Here is a 22,677-nt window from a genome sequence, read left to right on the forward strand (position 1 = left end):
AAAAGGGTCTTCAAATACATCAATGTGATATTTGTCTAAAATTTGCAAAAGAATCCGAATCTCTGGATAACTCGAAATTATTTACCCATTTAAAAGCCTTTGATCATGAAAGTGGAAAAATTTGTTCATTTTATTTACAGGCTGGAAAAATTATTTATATTAAATTTTGATGAGTTTTGCACTGAAGAAAACATTCAGAGGCTGTTTGATATAATGAAAACTATAGAATTTGACCACCCATGTGAGAAATTTCCTCTTATTTACATCATTAAATTATTTATTAGATTGAAAATATTATATGCATTAAAGTTTACAAAAAATAAAGATTTATATAGTCGAAAAAAGTCCGATAGAACCAATAGAAATGTAACTATTTTGTCACATCTTTAATAAAATTTTGTTAAATAAATTAATTTTTTATACTATAAATATCTTTTTTTTTCCTAATCTCCTACGAGCTGATATAATATGACGAGCAATCTATTAAATTACTGTGAGATTATACAGAAAAGTTCACAGACTTCGAGACATAAGAAAATCAAATCCATTTAGCGTGTGTCCAAATTTTGACAAGTTTTCAAAAATGACAGTTTTGTTTAGACTAACGTTTAATTTCACCTGACTTCTCGGTGAATGATTTCTTTTTATGGGGGTACATAAAATCTAAAATTTACGGCCATGAATAAATTCAAAACTTGGAGCAGTTAAGGCAGAAAATATTTAATGCCTTTGACACTGTCACCCCTGATATGTTATCCAATGTGAGGAGGGATTTTATGATCGTTTGGGTTATTGTTTAATGCAAGAGGGAGGCACTGTTGAACAATTTTTTGTAATTTTTAAATTTCATTATCCTGTTTTTACCGTTTACCCATTATCTACCTTGACGAACATGGAAGACGAAGGTCCCTTTCAGGACCACAAATATTTTGATTTGAGAAAATTGGTAACTTTTTTGGATTAAAAACAAAAGTTGTTAATATAATACCAATTTAAAAGTGTTTTAGTAGTTTTAATACACTATGATATAAAATTTATTATTATTATAATGTACATTACTAATACTATTGTTCATTCGAAATGGCATTAAGGCCCAATTGCAACAATGATTTAAATTTTTCTTAAAGATAAGTAGAGCTTAGAATGAGCTATATTTATATTTACTTTAATATGCACCTTAAATGAGGGAATTTGACTGATACAATTTTTGAATTTGAATTGCTTCTAATGATACTAACAATTTTAGTTCAATTTTTAATAAAATTTATTTAATATTAATAGAAATCCAAGAGATTTGAAATTTCTTTAGCGATTTATAACATTCTCAAATGAATTACAGGTGCCCTTATTTTCTATGAAAATCACACAGCTTTTTTCATAGTCGCTGCAGTTGCTACAGCTATATAAAAACTAATTTTTAAGGTGTGAAAATTGCGACACACGCTGAATGGACTTGATTTTTCGTATGTCTCGAAGTCTGCGGACCTTTTGTATGCCTCGATAACATATTGGTGCAGATTATTTTCACCCAAACAAATAATAACCCAAACTATACATTCATGCGGATTGTCTATGAACTCTTTCTGAAGGTCACATTCGGTGTTCTTTCGCATCTGTTATAGGTAATTTGTGACTTTGACTCGTTGGACAGACTTTACTTTAAAGGGGAAATTAAAAACAGTTGAAAAAGTGTTAAGTATACTCTTGTGCCTTTGTGAGGGTGTTAAGATTTGTACTGCGTACGTTAGAAATTACATCAGAACTGGATTATCTTTTTAATAGAAGAGAAAACTTCGAGAAACTTTATTACATTAGTTACGACAAACTTCTCGTTTTGCCATTATCAAGTCCTTAATTTTATTGGTAAAATTTAATAGTACTTACAAAGTCTGTTCAACGAGTCAGGGTAGATTTCGACGATGACATTCAAAAAATGGCAGAAAACACATTTTACTTGTGAATTAAAATGGCAGGCACAATCATCGCTGGATAGATTTATATTCATAAGGCGCACGTAATCATAAAGATAAGTTTAAAGATAAAGGTAAAAGATAAAACAATTTACAATTCACATCCACGAGTGCACCGAAAACGAAAAAAAATACTAGATGCGGTACTTTCGAACACTGTCGGTTAAGTAGATGTCTGTCCTAAGTTTGGGTTTTGGTGTATACCAAAAAAATTGCACTTAATTAGATTAGATTGACCTGGTGGTAGGTCGTTGTAAACGGAGCTAAAATTGTACCGAAATTTACTGATTCTTTTATTAAATAAAAATTACCTAAATTATTATTAAATGTTCTAGGATGTAGGTAATATCCAAATACAGCTAAATAAAGGGATTTATTTATAGATGTTTTTGGCAACATACCACAATGAAGATTGTTTCAATATAATATCGATCTGATTTATTAAATTCCAAAATTTATCCACTACCAATCAAACTATCGATATATTAACTATTAATATATCAATAAATAGCAACATATATTTAGAATCCGATGTTCCCGCTTAGTAGACAGTAGTCATGGCGGCACTTGAGACAGACAGACCTTTCTGGTCCAGATACTGAATTCCAGGAACCCCGGTGTCAATCTCGGCGTACTTCGGAACCTAAGAAAATAAAAAAGTTGTAGATTTTGCAGGAATCGAACCCAGTATCTTTCTATTGGAAAGTAGTCGCCGCACTAGCCGTGCTGTAGACCACAGGAACACCGCCGCAATGGTATTACATGTGAATATACCTATATGTACGATAGCAATACGATAACCCTACAAAATGGCGAATTGACTAAGATTCTCCATAGTTTGGAAAATACCTACAAATTGGCAACGCTGCTTTGATAAAATATGTGAAAATTAATACGAATAGTCAGCGCTCTAACGGTCGGGACGGACGAAACGTTCCATATGTAGGTTTGCGCGCATTTTTGAATAAGGCCTCTGCGCGAACCGACCAGAACTCGTTTTTTGGCTAAACCGTAAGAGAAAGCTATGCGCACATAGCGGAAAAAGTGGCTTTGCCACCGTTGCTGATAGCGATCTTCACATAAATTGGGGTGAAAGCACTTTGGCCCTTTTGGTACTTACCACCTGAAATGTATATTTCACCTACTAGACGATTGAAAATTATGGCAGCCGCGATCAATGAATACGCTATTTTATCGATGAAACTACTTTAGGAAAATTTGAAATTTATATAGAGCGTAAATGTAATCAATAAGTTGATCGTTAAAGCTGCTTTTTCCCTTATTTTTAATAAGTCTAAATTCGACTTAGTCTCCTTAAACATAAGGGGACCGGCAACTTTTTTGATTCTGTGTTTACGACAATCCATATATTTACCAGTTCTTACTTCAGTAAAGAACGAAGGATAATAAGTATAGGAACATTATTTTCTATCTACCAGACAAAGTAAAATATTCTCGACATGTTATTCATACATGGAAATTGGAAACTCCACATCGCCTGCTACGGTGTAGGAGCCTGACTGGTTACCGCTAAAATACAAATATGACATGAAACTTTAACAATTTAATAAAATATAAAAAAGGTGTAAATGCTGTATAAGGGAGACTATTATTATTATTAATGTATAATAGTATATATTTAATTATTTTGTATAATATAGTAGCAATACTTAATATAAACTATTAAAAAATTCTCACATAAAATATATCAATTTGAGTTGTTTTGTCAGCTAATAGAGTAATTTTAGCTGTTTTGTTATAATTGAAATAAAATTTCGATTTAGACAATATCATTTAAGAAGGTTTTAAAAGCCATAATTCAAACCAATATGGATCGTCTAAAAATTGGGCATATAAACGCTAGATCGTGGCCTAAACATAAAAGGGAAATATCTGAATATATACATAACGAAAATTTCGATGTTTTCTGTATTAGCGAAACCTTTTTAAACAAATCAGTTAAATCTGAACTGTTTCTAGGTGAACTGTTAGGATACGAAATACATAGATGCGATCGGTATAATGGTTCAAAACGAGGTGGTGTTGCCATTATATTAAAAAGAATTATACAACATGAAGTAGTGGCAACTTATAGCGACCAATTCTCTGAGCAATTATGGTTGAAAATTTCGAATGATGAAGACAGTTCGTCTATAATAATTGGAGTCGCTTATCGTACGCCAAAGTACAATAACATTCCTCATGTTCGATCGTTTTTAAATTCAACTGAAACAATTCTGCACAAGTTCCAATATGCAAAGATATTGTTTACGGGTGATATAAATATCGACTATAGTTCAAAGAAAGATAAAAGTAAAGTTGATGAGTTAAAGTCAGAATTTACGGATTATAACCTGAATCAAATAATTAAAGAATCGACAAAAAACGATTTGAAAAATGGGAAAAAGGGGAACTTTGCAATAATTGATCATATATATGTAAACTTTCCAACAGAAAAACCTCGAGTTTTAGACGCAAGAAATGTGGCAGATCATAAGCTGCTCTCCGTCGAATTTGATTGGCCAAAAGTTGAGTTTGCGGAACCTTAGTTGTATGAGATTTAGTTAAACAAAATATCTGTAAAAAATCTTTCTAAATAAAAATAAAATATTTTATTTTTATTTAGAAGGATATTTTTTACTTTTAAGAAGAATAGGCAAACCTCTTTGGCTCATACGAATTCTGCCGAAAGCAATTCATAATCTGTTACATTTTTTGTTTTTAAAATTAATGTTTGTACATGATCAAACTACTTTAGGATAGAACAGGAAAATTATATTTTGTCTACTGGACAGTCAAATATTCTCGATCTGTTATTTATGGATGGAAATTGGAAACTCTAGATCGCATGCTAAGGTTTTGGAGCTTGACTGGTAGCCGTTCAAATACAAATATGACCTGAAACTTTAACAATTTAATAAAATATAATATTTGTAAAAGGTACCCGCGTAAAAGGTGTAAATGCTCTATGCGAGAGACTATTATTATTAATGTGTAAATATACTCGTAGTATATATTAACTTATCTTATATAATAGTAGAAATACTATATCACAAAAGTCTCGCATAAAATGTGTCAATTTGAGTTGTTTTTTCAGCTGAAAGACCAATTTTAGCTGTTCTGTAATAAATTGCATTGAAATGAAATTTCGATTCCTTCTTACTGTGCCTTGTCAGGTCCCCCTGACGCTGGCAATCAACATAATGAGCTGATCCCTGTTTTCAGCCTTTTTAAAAATATAGAGAGTTCTACAGTTAGGGTGTCCCTAAAAAAGTTACATATCAAAGTTGCGTTTTTTGTAATGGAACACTCTATATATGCAAAGAGAGTTCTGCCGCAAAATGCCATGCCTTTTCTTATGGAGGTCCAAGAACCGCAATTTTGTACAATTCAAGGTCACAGTCGTTTGGAACTTTTACTAGTAGATACGCAAAGAGAGTTCTGCCGCAAAATCGCTTGCTTCTTATGGAGGCTCAAAAACCGTATCTTTGTATACTTAAAGAACACGCGGCTTCGAAGCTCTTAGCAATATAATCACATAAAAATTAGAAATGAAATTTCAAATTAAAAAAAAAAAATTATATATTAATAAGAGGGATCCAAAATGAAGTGTATAAAAGTTGGACACATCAACGCTAGATCGTTGCCTAAACACGAGAAACAAATTTCAGATATTATAGACGACAACAAGTTCGATATTTTCTGTATTTCCGAAACATTTTTAAAAGAAACCATTAAATCTCAATACCTCCTAAATAAACTAAAAGGGTATGAAATTAACAGATCAGATCGCATAGGACAGAACGGACAAACAGCAAAAAGCGTACAAAAAATGACAAAAAACAAAAAGGACGGACGAACAAAGACGATCGGTCCAGGTCGAGGTGGGGTAGCTATCATAGTGAAAAGGGTTATACAACTTGAGGTTATAGCGACCAGTAGTGACCAATTCTCTGAGCAATTATGGTTGAAAATTTCGAACGATGAAGACAGTTCGCCTATAATAATTGGGGTCGCTTATCGTACGCCAAAGTACAATAACATTCCTCATGTTCGATCATTTTTAAATTCAACTAAAACAATTCTGCACAAGTTCCAATACGCAAAGATATTGCTTACGGGTGATATAAATATCGACTATAATTCAAAGAAAAATAAAAGTAAAGTTGCTGAGTTAGAGTCAGAATTTACGCGTTATAACCTGAAGCAAATAATTAAAGAATCGACAAAAAACGATTTGAAAAATGGGAAAAAGAGGAACTATGCAATAATTGATCATATATATGTGAACTTTCGAACAGGACCACCTCGAGTTTTAGACGCAAGAAATGTGGCAGATCATAAGCTGCTCTCCGTCGAATTTGAATGGCCAAAAGTCGATTCTATGGATTCTTAAAAGTATGAAATATATTTTTTTATTTAAAAATATATTTATTATTTTTAATGACTCTTTCTTTGGCTCATACGAATTCTACCGAAAGCAATTCATAATCTGTTATATTTTTTGTTTTTAAAATTAATGTTTGTATATGAATTTTGTATGATCTGGTGTTTGGCTAATAGCAGAAAATTAATTTTCGTTACGACTTACTTGGTCGACTCAGCCTTACAATGAGTACTAGTGATTCACAATCCTGAGGCAATAATAGGTGGTTGAAGTTTAGTTCTAGCCGCATTACTTTTCTTGTATACCGAATGGGTCTAGTCTAGCAAGCAAAGGGTCGGACTGGGCCAGGGGAGCCCGGGTGGCATTGTCACTTTAAGAAATATTTTTTCGAAGGAGAAGAACTAATTCCACAAAACCTCAAATCAACTTTAAATTGTCCATAATTTGGGAAATACCTACTAAATGGCAACGCTGGTTTGATAAAATATGTAAAAATTAACACAGATAGTCAGCCTTGACGGTCTGGGTGGACGAACCGTTCCATACATAGGTTTGCGCGTATTATTGAATAAGGTCCCTGCGCGAATCGACCAGAACTCGTTTTTTGGCTAAACCGTAAGAGAAAACTATGCGCACATAGTGGAAAAAGTGGCTGTGCCACCGTTGCTGATAGCGATCTTCATATAAATTGGGGTGAAAGCACTTTGGCTCTTTTGGCACCTACCACCCGAAATGTATAGTTCACCTCGTAGGGTCGTACGCAATATTTTGGTGCGACAATCCTACAAGACGATTGAAAATTATGGCAGCCACGGTCAATGAATACGCTCTTTACCGATCAAACTACTTTAGTATAATCTGAAATTTATAAAGAGCGTAAATGTAATCAATAAGTTGATCGTCAAACAACAAGTCTAAATTCGACTTAGTCTCCTTAAACATAAGGGGAATGGCAACTTTTTTGATTCTATATTTCCGATAATCCATATATTTACCAGTTCTTACTTCAGTAAAAAAACAAAGGATAATAAGCATAGGAAATTTATTTTCTTATTAGAAATTATTATTTCTATACAAAGTAAAATATTCTCGACATGTTATTCATACATGGAAATTGGAAACTCCACATCGCCTGCTACGGTGTAGGAGCCTGACTGGTTACTGCTAAAATACAAATATGACACGAAACTTTAACAATTTAATAAAATATAAAAAAAAGTGCAAATGCTGTATAAGGGAGACTATTATTATTATTAATATATAATAGTATATATATTTATTTATTTTGTATAATATACTTAATATATACAATACTTAATATATATTATAAAATTCTCCCATAAAATATATCAATATGAGTTGTTTTGTCAGCTAATAGACTAATTTTAGCTGTTTTGTTATAATTGAAATAAAATGTTGATTTAGACAATATCATTTAAGAAGGTTTCAAAAGCCATAATTCAAACCAACATGAATCGTCTAAAAATTGGGCATATAAACGCTAGATCGTGGCCTAAACATAAAAAAGAAATATCTGAATATATACATAACGAAAATTTCGATCTTTTCTGTATTAGCGAAACCTTTTTAAACGAATCAGTTAAATCTGAACTGTTTCTAGGTGAACTGTTAGGATACGAAATACATAGATGCGATCGGTATAATGGTTCAAAACGAGGTGGTGTTGCCATTATATTAAAAAGAATTATACAACATGAAGTAGTGGCAACTTATAGCGACAAATTCTCTGACCAACTATGGTTGAAAATTTCGAACGATGAAGATAGTTCATCTATAATAATTGGGGTCGCTTATCGTACGTCAAGGTACAAAAACATTCCTCATGTTCGATCGTTTTTAAATTCAACTAAAACAATTCTGCACAAGTTCCAATATGCAAAGATATTGCTTACGGGTGATATAAATATCGACTATAGTTCAAAGAAATATAAAAGTAAAATTGCTGAGTTAGAGCTAAAATTTAGGCCTTATAAACTGAAGCAAATAATTAAAGAATCGACAAAAAACGATTTGAAAAATGGGAAAAAGAGGAACTATGCAATAATTGATCATATATATGTGAACTTTCGAACAGGACCACCTCGAGTTTTAGACGCAAGAAATGTGGCAGATCATAAGCTGCTCTCCGTCGAATTTGATTGGCCAAAAGTTGAGTCTACAGAACCTTAGAAGTATGAAATATTTTTTTAGAAAGATATTTTTGACTTTTAAGGAGAATAGCAAACATTTTTGGCTTATACGGAATTCTACGGAGAGCAATTCATAATCTGTTATATTTTTTGATTCTAATATTAATATTTGTAGAGGGTCTTCCAGTAAGAATAGTCCTGTGCTGTATCTCGAAAAGTATTAGGGTTGCGGAAAAAAATATTTATAACTAAAGAGACCATCAGAAATTTCTGGAAATTATTTTCAAGTTTGTAGAATGGCTGCTAGAGGGCGCAACTGCTATGGCAAATAACAAAATATATTTTTTCATAATCTTAATCAAATTGTGAATTTTTTGGTTGGTTCATGGGAGAAGTTAGATTTGTTTTTATTTAAATGTTAACAACTCCGGACTGGGTAATCCGAAATCAATGAACTAAGGCTCGTTTAAAAGAGCATTCCTGGCTATATATTAATATAATACCATATAGACAACAATAAAAAGCATTTAACAGTAGACGCTATCGAACGCTGTCTTACCATTTAACAAACATTGCACGTTTTTACTATGCTGGAAGTACACACTCGCCGAGGGGACCCGAGGCGTCACAAAAAATGGGAGGTCCAGCGAGGCGCCTTGAGATACATAGCGCAAAAACACACCAATAAAATTTTGCAGTACATAAATAAATACTATATTCTGAAGAATAATTTTGTAAAAATAAAAACAATCAGGCACTCAACGAGATAAATTTAGTAACACTTTTGGGAAAATTTAGTAACACTTTTGGGAAAAAAAAGTTTTTCTTAAATCCAATTTAAAGCCGACCTGAAAGTCGAGAAAATAAAGAAAACCAGTGAAATCCACAAGATCAAATTGCATATATTAGTTTCAAACAGAAAAAGATAAATCCGCCTGTGATTTTTGTTTTCATTGTTTTTTTGGTATTTTATAGAACTACTAGCGTGTACCAGCGACTTCGTTCGCATCGAATTACTCATTTGTAATGGTGATGATAAAGCTAAGCAAGAATTTCCATTAACATACAAACTGGATAAAATTTTCTCACATTTATGTCAGCATGAGAAAAAACAATATGGCGATATTATTATATAACTTGGTAATATTTGAAGGGTAGTTTCATCTCGTTGGAATTTGACTTTCGAAAAATCCCTTTACCAAAAATAAGCTTTTTACGTCAAGCAGTTTAAGCAGAATCGTGGTTAAGAAATTACCCAACTTTTTGGAATACCCTGTGTGATTTTTTAAAAAATTTCAAAATATGTAAAAAAACCAAATAAATTATGCTTGTCCAAGCGTTTTTCCGAAAGACTAATCGTTTTTTAAATAACAAATATAGTAATATTTGAGGGGCGTTTTTACCCTCTTGGAATTTGAGATTCGAGAAACCCCTCCTTATCGAACCTCTACACTCCGCAGTCAATCCGTTTGCCAAAAATCAGCTTTAAACGTCAAGCAGTTTAAGTTGAATCGTGATTACTCAATGGTCATATTTTATGAAACATCCTGCATAAATTTATAAAAAATCTTAAAATATGTAAAACAACAAAATAAAATACATGTGTTTAAGAGTTTTTCCGAAAAACTCACCGGTTTTTAAATAAAAAATATTTTAATATTTGAGGGATAGTTTCACCCCCTTAGAATTCGAATGTCGAAAAATCCCTTCTTATCGAACCTCTACACCCTAAAGTCAATTTGTTTTCCAAAAATCAGCTTTTTACGTCAAGCGCTTTAAGCAGGATCGTGATTAATCAATGACCAGATTTTTCGAAACACCCTGTATACATTTTTAAAAAATCTTAAAATATGTAAAAAACAAAATAAAATATACGTGTTTAAGCGTTTTTTTCGGAAACTTTACCGTTTTTTAAATAAAAAATATTGTAATATTTGAGGGGTGGTTTCACCCTCTTGGAACTGGAATTTCGAAAAATCCCTTCTTATCGAACCTCTACACCCTAGAATCAACCTGTATGCCAAAATTGAGCTTCTTACGTTGAGTGGTTTGAGCAGGATCGTGATTAATCAGTATGTCAGTCACAAGGATTGTATATATTAGTATAGACTACTCATATACCTACGTACTCATATACGTTTTTTTTTATCCTTGGCTTTTACGCCACAGATTAGCATTCTATTGTCCGTGTTTGTCCTGAAAAAAATCATGAAAACCGATATATCGTCGAAAATGATGACGTAACTGCCAAGGATCGAAACAAACTGTGTATTCGACTTTATGCTGCCGAGGTGAGGTGTATTAAACTTTAAAAAAAACATAATGCTGCATAAAAACGTAAAATATTTGCTATTTTACCTAATATTAAAACAAACTATTTTACATTAAAATTTTAACTGAGGATAAAAAAGTTTAATCAATAATTTTTAATTAGATTAATAATTCTTATGTTAATGATGACAAAAAAGCGAAAACAGTGTATAGAAAGTCTGTATCATAATATCTTTCACGTACATTATGAGTTTCTTTGTTTAAAGGACGCAATAACGACATGTTTATACCTATAAGGACACATTTTTTGTTAATATCTCAAAATGGATTTATTTCGTTTTGTTGTGATTCGTTTTGTTGTGATTCGTTTATTTCGTTTTGTTATGATTTATTTCGTTTTGTTGTTGAATTTGAGGACTTTCCATCAAACTGAATGAGAACTTCGTGCATAGCTTTTAATAGACGCGTTTTTCTTTCAACGGCCCGGAAAGTGACCATTAAAGAATTTTTTTTACAGTTCTCTTAACAGATTTTTCGGTACTTTGACTAAAGTCGTTTATCCACTGTATTAATTATATATTTACATTTTAATAATTTAAATACCGAAAATAGACTCAAAAGACTCAAAAGCAGTTGAGAAGACGAACTAAGGAATGCCGAGATCTCCCGAGAGACTTGTGTCTAGCCCTAGCAGGCAACTGTTAAGCCCGACCAATCACCTTAGAGTTTTTGACAAACACGAATGAATTAACACACTCCAAATAACCACGCTAACCAACCTGATTGGTCAAGCTTAATAGTTGACTGCTAGGACTAGACACTTCTTCCCGAGAGCATCTGTATATTATCGCGGGACTTCCTACTTAACCATACCTACTCGCCATAGAGAATTATAGAATCTATTGTGTTTCTCTCTTTTATTTAGTTTCTCTGTAGCTCTCGTCTCCTTTGACTCGTGCTGGAGACCGCCTCTAGACCGAGCGCTCCCAAGACGAGGCGAGAGGCACCGAGGCAAGACGAGAGCCCCAAGTACACACTCGCCTTGTCTCGCCTCGGGTTCTCTCTGCGAGCGTGTACTTGGTGCAAAACGTTCAGAATGCGAGGCAAGAGGACCCGAGACGACGCGAGAGCCCCAAGTACACACTCGCCTCGTCTCGGCCTCGGGTCACCTCGCCTCGTCTCGGCCTCGGGTCACCTCGCCGAGTGTTTACTTGCACCATTACATTTTATACTTCAACATTTGGTGTCAATTTGCAAAAAATATCACAGGAGCCGATGATATAGACAGACAAAAGAGAGATAGACCAGATGAAGTAAGAATGCTTTGTATAAAAGTTCGAGAACGCGTGACCTTGAAGTATACAATAATACCGTTTATTTTATAACAAAGGATATAATATATTTGTATTAATAGTTATGACGATGATGACGTCAAGATTTCTTTTATCTAGATATTAAGTAAGATTAATTAAAACAAAAAGTAGATCGATATAAATACAAAACATGATAGGAAAATTAACCAATAGCTTGAGGTCTGATAAGTTTAACAACCAATCAACAAGGGCGATTTCATCGATGCATTTTATCAAAACATGATAATATGAGTGATTAATATTATTGCACCACAAAAAATATTATTGTGTCTTTTCGTGTTCTATCGGTAAGTATTCATGTCTCTTGATTGTTTAAATGTTAGCAACAAATCGATTTTCTAATAGAAAAAAGAACATACGTTTAACCAGTGGTAGTTTATTCTATTCTTTGTTTATTCTATTCTAGTTGATTCTATTTTCTTTCTCCGTTATTAGTTTAAAAGATAAACCGTATACGGAATAAAAAGATAATCGTGCATAAAAGTATTTTAAAAGAGTTTCGGACTTCCATTGTCTATTTTTATATCACTGACCGAAACGTTGTGTAAGCAAAATAAATAAAGACAATGGAAGTCCGAAACTCTTTTAGTTTTAATACTGCATCATTGACTACCACATTCAAAGTAACGTTGATAAAAATAGTTATCTTAATAAATAAAACAACTAGGTACGAAAATACTTAAATTCACAAACTTGTTTTACTTCTGTGTTAAAATGCAATTAGTTTAAGGGTTTTAATAAATAACATAAAAATTAACTTAGACTCGATCATCTTTTTAACAAGTAAGTATTTACACAAATTATAAATTGTACAATAATAATAAAAAATACTATATTCAATAATCTATTAAACTTTAATTATCTCAATTTCTAATAACAACTAATTCATTTTAAAACATTTAATCAAACTTTTCATTTTCGAAAGACTTATTGGACCAGGCTATAGTTGAGTTAAATAACCTTTTAGCTTAAAAATATAAAATACATTTGTATTCTAGATAGTTTCATAGTTTCAGGATTTACTTTCGCGGGTGTATAACTTTTAAAATTCCTTTTGTATAATATGTCTGAAATGGTAGGTGTTTTTTAGCTTTGGTGATTGATGGTAGGGTACTTCTGTGGGGTACCTAAAGCCTCGAAACTAGTTGCATTTTAACAGCTAAAAATAGAATAAGATTGCGAATTTAAGGTCTATCGTAGTTGCTTTATTTAAGACGGATTTGGAATGATTTTACAATATTTTTTTTTGTTATCTTATTGATTTCATTCGTGTTTGTATCATTTCTGATTTAAGAGTTTTACCTTTAGTGAAGTGCCCAGAGACTTTTACCTCGGAATTCAATTACTGTGAACGTATTAATGTGAAACCTTCTGTATTGTGTTTTATAGATAAAATACTAAAATGTTTACCCATTTTTTTTGTTGCTTTTAATTTTTTATTTTAGTAATTTTAGTAAATTCTTAATTAATTTCCTTCTTAATGTTTTGATTTTTTTAATTCTTTTTCTAAGTAAATTTATTGAAATAAATAAATCTAATGCATAAGCTATACCTATTCTGCTTATATTCTAATCATTGAAATCGAATTATACAGGGTGGCGCGTCATATATGACGCGGTTTTTGCAAGGAGAACAAAAATTTATATTGAAGTGAAATTTTGTGAACTTATGTAAGTCAATTTAATGCATTTTCTAAAATTATGTAGAGTTCTACAGGGTGTCCCCAAAAAAAGTTACACATCAAAGTTATGTTTTTTGTAATGGAACACCCTATATATTAATTCATTTTTCGATTCTAGTAAAAAAATAAAGGTTTGTTTACATGGTTAGCCGAAAATAGTAAAAAAATAAAGGTTGTTACATGGTTAGCCGATGTAACCAGCATGTCCCTTACATCTTGATTTGATCTCTCTACGGACCCTTGACTCTGCGAGTGGCGAGGTTTTCCATGGACCAGCTTTAATCCGGGCCACATTTCAGCAAGATTTTTGATTATACGGTTTGCAAATTCTCTACCATTGTCGTTTTGTAGAATCATAGGTGCGCCTAATAAACAGAAAATATCTAATAAATGATAGGCAACTTCTTCAGCTGTCTTTGTTTTCAATGCTCGTAGTACGGTGAATTTTGTTAAATGATCCTGATAGTTTAGGATGAAACGAAATTCTTGGTCTGGTTCACTTTGCATGTCAATTAAATCTACTTGACAGCGAGAATTCATTTCATTTGTCAAAATTGGCTTAACCACTAGTCCTTTTCGTAGAACTTTCTGTTTTAATTGGCATTGCTTGCAAAGTAATAAATAAATTTCAACTATTTGCCGTGTTATATTACAATATTTTCTCTTGAGTTCAGAATTCATAACTAAAATAAATAAAAACACTTGTAGATCTTGAGTCCATTAAAAAAACTGAAAAAAAACATACCTCGTAGTCTCTTATGTCCTGCCTCCACATCAGCGGAATGAATAATGTCAAACAATTCGTGGGTCATGCAAAAATACCGTAGTTCGGCAGTTTCGTCTGTCTTCCTTTCAATTAGTTTTTCGGTTTCGCCAATTTTTAAAATATACCTTTTTAATCGCCGTCTTTGTTTCGAAGATATTGTATCACCGTTGCTTTTACAAGCTTTTGCCGCCTTCACCTCCGTAAGTATTTGGTCGTATCTTTCTCTTGTAAAAATATTGCTACGATCATTGCTATCACTTATGCCTTTTTGCAGTTCATCATTAAAACATAATTTAAGGTCCTCCATGATACTTTCTAGCGACTTTCTAACCCGCACAAAGATCAAATACTAAATGAATGCTCTAGGCTCTAGCTCCGGTGGTATCGTTTACAAGCTGAGACTCGCATAAAATCGGCGACGCATTATGGCAATCGCAGTAGAAAACAGAACGCGTTCTGGCAATTGCAGGTGGCCCAAAACGCATTCTGGGCTTCATTAAATAGCCAGAAAGCGATAATTCGGACATTGGCAAAATGGTAACAGCCAGAACGCGTTTTGACCATATTTTCCGTCCATTGGCCGAAATCGGTGTTTGCTCCTAACATATATATAAATCTGTAAGTCCTGATTCATTCATCACTGACTCATCAACGCCCAGACCAAACCCTTAACCCTAGAAAGCTGAAATTTTGCACAGGGGTTTCTTTTATGATGTATACGTGAGATAAGAAAGGATTTTTTAAAATTCATACCCTAAGGGGGTAAAAAGCCTATGACCCTATAACTTTTATATTTAATTTTTTACGGTACCTCTTATAATTTACCTAATAATCGACTGTTCCCATACATATCAGCCTACCCTGTATAGACTTCCCCAATTAATACTATGCCAGTACTATACAGGGTGTTTCAAAATACATGTACCATCTCTCGTGGGTAGATTCCTCACGTAAAAATAAGATTTATTTTTATATCAACATGGGTCCGATTCTGCTTTATTTCGTTTCTTCTTATTCTTCTTTCTTTTATTCTGCTTCTTCCTGTAGCTACGAAACAAAGCAGAAGCGGACCTATGCTAATATGAAAATTAAATCTTATTTATACAAGGGGAATCTCCTCACGAGCACCTGTTTTTTGAAACACCATGTATATCCTTAGTGCTGTTTCACATGGAGCGGATCGTCCACACTGATCGTCCCTGTTGAGCCGTTTCACATGAAGCGGATCGTCCGTACATTGAACAAGTGCCATGAGTTTATATGAATACTTTCACATGGGCGCAGATGATCCGTCCGAATGATTTTGTTCGACTCTGTTGGGCCCGTGCGTCTACGCAACGGACCATCCTCGCGCGAACAAGCTATATGATTAAATATGCTGTTTTACATGTGCAGATTGACAGCACAGCTGAAAGTACTCGTCAAATCTGAAAAATAAATATGACCAGCGCAGACGATGCAGGCGCCGGCGCTCCCTGTGAGATGCCCAAGTTAGCTTTTCAATTATTAGAAAATCGATTTGGATATGTATTAGTACGGAAGCATTATGGGTCCCGTGGGAAAGTTAATGAAGGGAAGGTACTAGTAGTATTAATCGATAGATAAAACCATGTAGTCCAATAATGGTCGATGGTGACACTTTCACAGATGTTGCGTGTGGCTATGATGACGTCATCCAAGATGGCTGTCGCTTCATTATGAACCAAGTGGCATATCTCGGTCCCTGTTGAACCGATTCCAATTTATCTTATTTTGATCGAAAGGTTGTAAAAAGTTGAAAGGAATTTGTACTAGCTGAAAAAAAATATTCCTAACATGCATTGCGAAAAAATGATAGATTCGATGATATTCCATCTTAAGCTAAAAACAGATTATTTTATGCCATCAGTGTCAGTTTTTGGAATATATTTTGAGTATGCAAGACTTTTCAATTTCTTTTTTTTTGTTGTCACATACTCGTACCAGGGATGAATTAACCACCTATCTTGCACATACAATTCTAAGTCATGCCAAGATATCAGCAAAAAAATATGTTGTTTTATGGCGCACTGAAGTTTCTGCGACGTACTGCTCTTTGGATTGTTTAAAGAGTACTCAAGAAGAAGCCGACACAAAAATTATACTTCATGCTATTAATGCGAAAGTTAAAGGTGCAGATACACTACTGGTTATGCAATGCTTCCCGAAAACACCTTTTTTGTACCATCGCATCGTCAGGCGAGGCAATATCAGTTAAAAACATATATGTTTCACTCGGACCATTAAAATCTTCAGCACAGCCCGGGTTTCATGCAATATCTGGTTGTGACACCACCGGAAGTTTGTTTGGAAAAGGAAAGTTGTCATGCTGAGAGGCATTTGTTTCAGCGAGTGAAGAAGAACTTACTGCCTTGCAGAAACTTGGTACCAGTGATTTAGTACCTGATGATGTTTTGCATCAGCTAGAAATATTTATTTGTCGAGTTTATGAAGCAAGCACTCTAACAAAATCACTTGCAGAATTACGATGGTCAATGTTTACTATCAAACAAGCCCTTGGAGATAAGTTACCCCCCATTAGAAGTTCCCTTGTACCCGCAATTAAGAGAGCTAACCTTCAAAACTTTGTGTGGTCAAAAGATGATGAACCAAATGTAGTCCAGTTGGATACGGCTGGTATTTGGAAGAAGGAGTGCTTACCCCTGTTAGGTGTGAAGAACCATGTGCTCCAGAGTCTCTTCTTCAACTGATTAGATGTTCGTGTCTTAAAAATCATGTTCACCACCATGTAAATGTTTAGCAAACAATATGCACAGAAATGTGTAGTTGTAATGCGGACCAATCATCTTGTCATAATTTGCATCCGCCTGATTTTGCCGACGAAGGTAGTGATGAAGTTGATAGTGATGCTGCCGATTTGTAATTTTATTAATATATATGTGCAAATGTATCACTTAATTTTTTTTAAATACATGAACTCATATAACGTAGACCATATTTTATTTTGGTAAAAATAATATTACACAATATTTTTCAATTTTTTTCATTTTAAATCCAAGCAGCAACCAAAATAGTATTTTTTCGCAATACTTTCAAGAATTAATTGTTTTCCTCTTTACATTACCTTTCTAACAAGCTAAAAAAAAATAAAATCGGATAAATAGCGGCGACGATAGGGCACATTGTCTATATTGCTATGGCGGCCATTTTGTTTAACGTACTCCAAACAAACGCAACATCTCTGACGGTGTCACCGTAAAAATTAATGGAATACATAATTTTTCTGATAAAACATCTTCAAGGGCACCTTTCCTTCATGAAGTTTCCCACGGGAAGCTAGTTTTATACGTTGTGCTCCCCAACTTAGGTATATATGATGATTAGTAAGCAATCACGTTTTTTTTTTCAGATATAGACCGATAAGAGATAGCAATAATTAGTGCTTGCGACCTGTTATATCAAAGTGATAAAATGTCTTTATTTACTGACATGATTGAACATATAAGACACCTTTTAAAGTTAGCCGCAAATAACAATAAAGAAGCCCTTCTGGAGGGTCTAACCGAATGCAGAAAAGCAGTGCGCAAAATTGGTATAAAAATGAAAAAAGCCAAAACCCAAGGTAAAAAGCAGCATTTAGAGACCTGTTTAAAAGACGTAAAAAGTTTACGTCGCCAGCTTAAGGCTTGCCAAAAGAAAGGACAAGGAATTAAATCTACGAAGGAAGCACCTAGTCGTCGAGTAAAGTGGGATGATGTTAATTCTGCGTTTAAGTCAAGGGTTCGAACCGGTGTTGTTACTAATATTAAACATATCGATCCTACGAAATTTTTAGAAGACTGTGCTCTTGTGTTTAAACGTAAAATCCAAAAGATTTTGAAACCGGAATTCTCTCTCAAAATTAATACAGTGTTTTGTGGTGAATTTCAAGTGGCTAAAGCCGATCAGATACAGAGTGAATTCAAGTACTTAAATACCAAAAATGCGCCAGTGTACCAGGATACAGATTTCGATATCTGGTTTAAGGAACATGTCACAGATCCTTTACTTGTAAAATTAAGCGACTTCCAAGAAAATGCGTCCGGTTGGGCTCTGAGTAGAGTAATTAATTTATCTGTAAACATAAACAAATATAATCCTCTACATGCCGGTAGCTATATCGATCTTCCTAAATCAATTAAAAGTAAAAAAGCTTGCGTAAATATTCAAAATAGTGATGATATGTGTTTTGCTTGGGCTGTTACTAGTGCCCTTTATCCCCCCTTATCCTCAAAAGTTGCTGATAGAACATCTTCATATCCTAATCCTAAGGACGTACTGAACCTTGAAGGAATCCAATTTCCAATGACCCAGAAACAAGTACCAAGATTTGAGAGACAAAATGACGTTTCCGTTAATATTTACAGGCTCAAACAACAAACTCAGAAAAAAAAACAGGCAACAGAAAAAACAACAGGCTCAATCAACAAAACGAAAAAAAATCTTAAAGTTAAAAGCTCTTCCGAAGAAATAAACTTTAAAGTTTATCCAGCGTTTTTGACGAAAAATAAGCTGGAAAAGCATGTTAACGTACTAGTGATACAGGACCATTACGTTGATGAAGATGATGAAGATGATTATATTGACAGATATATTTTACCTGTTAAAACCCACTTCGTATGGATTAAAAACTTATCACGTTTAATTTCAAAACAGATAAATAATCATAATGGAAAAAAGTGGCTCTGCGATAGGTGTTTGCACTATTTATACTCCGAAGAAAAGTTAAACGTACATTTGAAAGATTGTGTGAAATTAAATACTGGTGGAGGAGTTCCCACGACGCCTGAAAAAGAAGGTAAAAATAATCGTATTGGTTTTAAGAACGTTAAGTCTAAAGAAAAGTCACCATTCGTTATATATGCCGACACTGAATGTTTCTTACGGCCTGCTGAAAATAATCGAATATACCAGCACCATGAACCCTATAGCATTGGATATTATGTAAAATGCAGCTATGACGACACATTATCATTTTATAAATCTCATACAGGACAGGACTGTATGAAATGGTTTGTTAAAGAATTGGAGGACAATGCTAAAATCATTTCTACTGCTTTAAAAATATTTTTACCGATGGACTTAACTTCCGAGCAACGTAATAATTTTAATAAAGCTACCCATTGTCACGTGTGTGAAAAGCCTTTTGACGAAAAGAATATAAAGGTTCGTGATCATTGTCATCTTACTGGAAAATATCGCGGTCCTGCCCATAAAAAGTGTAATTTAAATTACAAGGACAGTCAAACAGTGCCTGTATTATTCCATAATCTCAGTTCTTATGACGGTCATATGGTGGTGAAAGCTTTGGCTGAAACTAAGGGAAATATCTCCGTTTTACCTGTAAACAAAGAAAAGTATATTTCGTTTACGAAAAAAATTCCCGGATATTTTATCGAGTTTCGTTTTATTGACAGTTTTAGATTCTTAGCCGCCGGCTTAAGTGATCTTGCTTCTTATCTGACTGAATACCCTATTCTACGATCTGAATATCGGAAAGTGTCTGGGGAGCAATTTTCTCTATTATGTCGCAAAGGAATATTTCCATACGACTTTATGGATGACTGGCCCAAACTTGATTATGCTAAATTGCCTGAAAAGCAAAGTTTTTATAATTCATTAACAGAATCATATATTAAAGATACAGATTACGCTCATGCACAAACTGTATGGAATTCGTTTGAATGCAAAACCATGCGGGACTATTCGGAATTGTACATGAAGACTGATATTTTGTTGTTGGCAGATGTTTTTGAGACATTTAGAACCACTGCCCATAAGGAATATGGTCTGTGTCCTGTACACTCATACACTTTACCTGGATACGCTTGGCAAGTCATGTTATTCCAAATGTCAAAAACTAACCTGCGTCCTCTCGAACTTCTTACTGATTTGGATATGGTGCTGTTTATTGAAAAAGGAATTCGTGGAGGTTTGAGTCAATGCTCTCAAAGATATGCTGAAGCTAACAATAAGTATATGGATAATTATGATTCGTCAAAAGAAGATTCATATCTTATGTACTTTGACATAAATAACCAATATGGTTGGGCTATGTCCCAATTCTTGCCATATGGAGGGTTTGAATGGCTGGATCAAAAAAAACTTCAAAAGTTGAAGACTTCAATCCTAGAAATTGCCGACGATGCCCGTACCGGATATATTCTAGAAGTCGACCTGGAAATTCCCAACGAATTACATGACAAATTCTCAGATTTACCACCCTGTCCAGAACATGATAAACCACCTGGATCTAAAAACGCTAAACTATTAGCAACGTTGCATAAAAAAGAACAATATGTAATTCACTACCGCAATTTAAAACAAGCGATTCACCTGGGAGTCAAAGTTACTAATATCCAGAGGGGAATTTCCTTTCATCAGTCTCCATGGCTAAAACGTTACATCGATCAAAACACAGTCCTGAGACAGAAAGCTAAAAATGACTTTGAAAAAAATTTATTTAAGTTAATGAATAACGCTGTCTTTGGCAAGACCATGGAGAATATAAGAAACCATTCCTCTCTTAAACTTGTAACTAAATGGGAAGGTCGATATGGGGCAGAGGCTCTTATTTCAAACCCAGAATTTAAAAACATTACCATAATTAACGAAAACTTTATAATCATCGAAATGGCCAAGTCTGTGATTTACTTTAATAAACCTATATATGTAGGAATGTCCATTTTAGACATTGCGAAAACAACAACGTATAAGTTCCATTATGATTACATGCTGAAAAATTTCTCCAATAATTGTACTGTTATTTACACCGATACAGATTCGCTTATCTATGAAATTAAAAACTTAGACGTTTATGATATGATAAAGCGAGATTGTTATCAGCACTTTGACACAAGTGACTATGCTACCGATAACATTTATGGCATTCCTAAAGTAAATAAAAAAGTCTTGGGAATGATGAAAGACGAAAACAACGGGCGTATTATGACTCACTTTGTTGGTTTAAGGTCCAAAATGTACGCAACAAAATTATTTTATACGAGTGAAGAACTAGAACAGCAAAAACTAAAACTAGAAGAGGATGGAATAGAACGGAAAGAAATTGAAATGCATTTAAAAAATAAGGGGATAACTAAAAAAATCAAGGGAGTTAAAAAATATGTCATAAAAAATAAAGTTACGTTTGAAGATTATGTGGAATGTCTCGAAAAGTTTGTGGAAAAATCTATATCACAAAACCTGATTCGGTCTAAAAATCACGAACTTTACACAATCAAACAAACAAAAATTGGTCTAAGCCCGCATGATGATAAGCGATCGATTTCTGAAACATCTATAAAAACATTACCTTGGGGACACTATTCTATTATAGATACATAATTTTTTATCATTTTTCATAATTCACTGCAAATGAAATATCATATATACATATATGCGTGTGAGTATGTATTGTGTGAGAATATGTGGCAATGAAAGGGTGTGTGAATGGTCTCCAACTATGTAGCTAGTACCTTGACGAGGTGTTGGAGCTTAAGATTGTTTTTATAATTTTAATGATGACTTAAGCTTCCTTTTATTTATTATCAACTCGAAAAAACCGACTATTTTATTATTATGATTATTATTATAAAAGCAATCAACTAATTAGCTACCTTCTACCTGCTGTAACCTGACCTATCCTCAGCGGATTGTCTAGTCCGCCTGGTTGGCCCAGGCCGGGTAGTACGAAATGGTAGCTTGTCGTCTTAACCCTTTGAACTGGTCCCTACATCGTGGGATTTAGGTTTTTAGTCAGGTTGTCTCCTCTTGGCTCGGGCGGTTAAGCCAAAAACCCCCACACCCTCTACCAGAGCTTTTGTCTTTTTTTGACTTAAATTATTTTAATGACTTAAATCATTTGATTTTAAGTCATATTTCGAAAGCTGGCTTAAGAGTTAAAATTTAAGTCATTTTCAAAATGACTTGTGATTTAAGCAAAGACATTATAAAGATAGATCGAACATCTCATACATAAATACTCGTTGGTAGTGTATCAAACATTCCAATGTGTCAAACAAAGACAGAAGAGACAGAGAAGTCTAAAATTTCCGACCCCGG

At 33.6% G+C, this 22,677-nt stretch overlaps 1 protein-coding gene across 1 annotated transcript; it reads left to right on the plus strand.

Moving 5' to 3' along the window:
• The first annotated feature begins 12,414 nt into the window (after positions 1-12,414).
• On the plus strand, positions 12,415-22,558 carry LOC115874172. Its single transcript, XM_030889276.1, has 2 exons — positions 12,415-12,438; positions 17,987-22,558. Exon 2 carries the CDS (start codon positions 18,049-18,051, stop codon positions 21,958-21,960), a length of 3,912 nt encoding a protein of 1,303 aa, XP_030745136.1. The 5' UTR covers positions 12,415-12,438; positions 17,987-18,048; the 3' UTR covers positions 21,961-22,558.
• Positions 22,559-22,677: the final 119 nt, after the last annotated feature.

This window comes from Sitophilus oryzae, unplaced genomic scaffold (genome assembly GCF_002938485.1).
Source record: "Sitophilus oryzae breed Bouriz unplaced genomic scaffold, Soryzae_2.0 scaffold_1234_pilon_pilon, whole genome shotgun sequence".
Lineage (NCBI taxonomy): Eukaryota > Metazoa > Arthropoda > Insecta > Coleoptera > Curculionidae > Sitophilus > Sitophilus oryzae.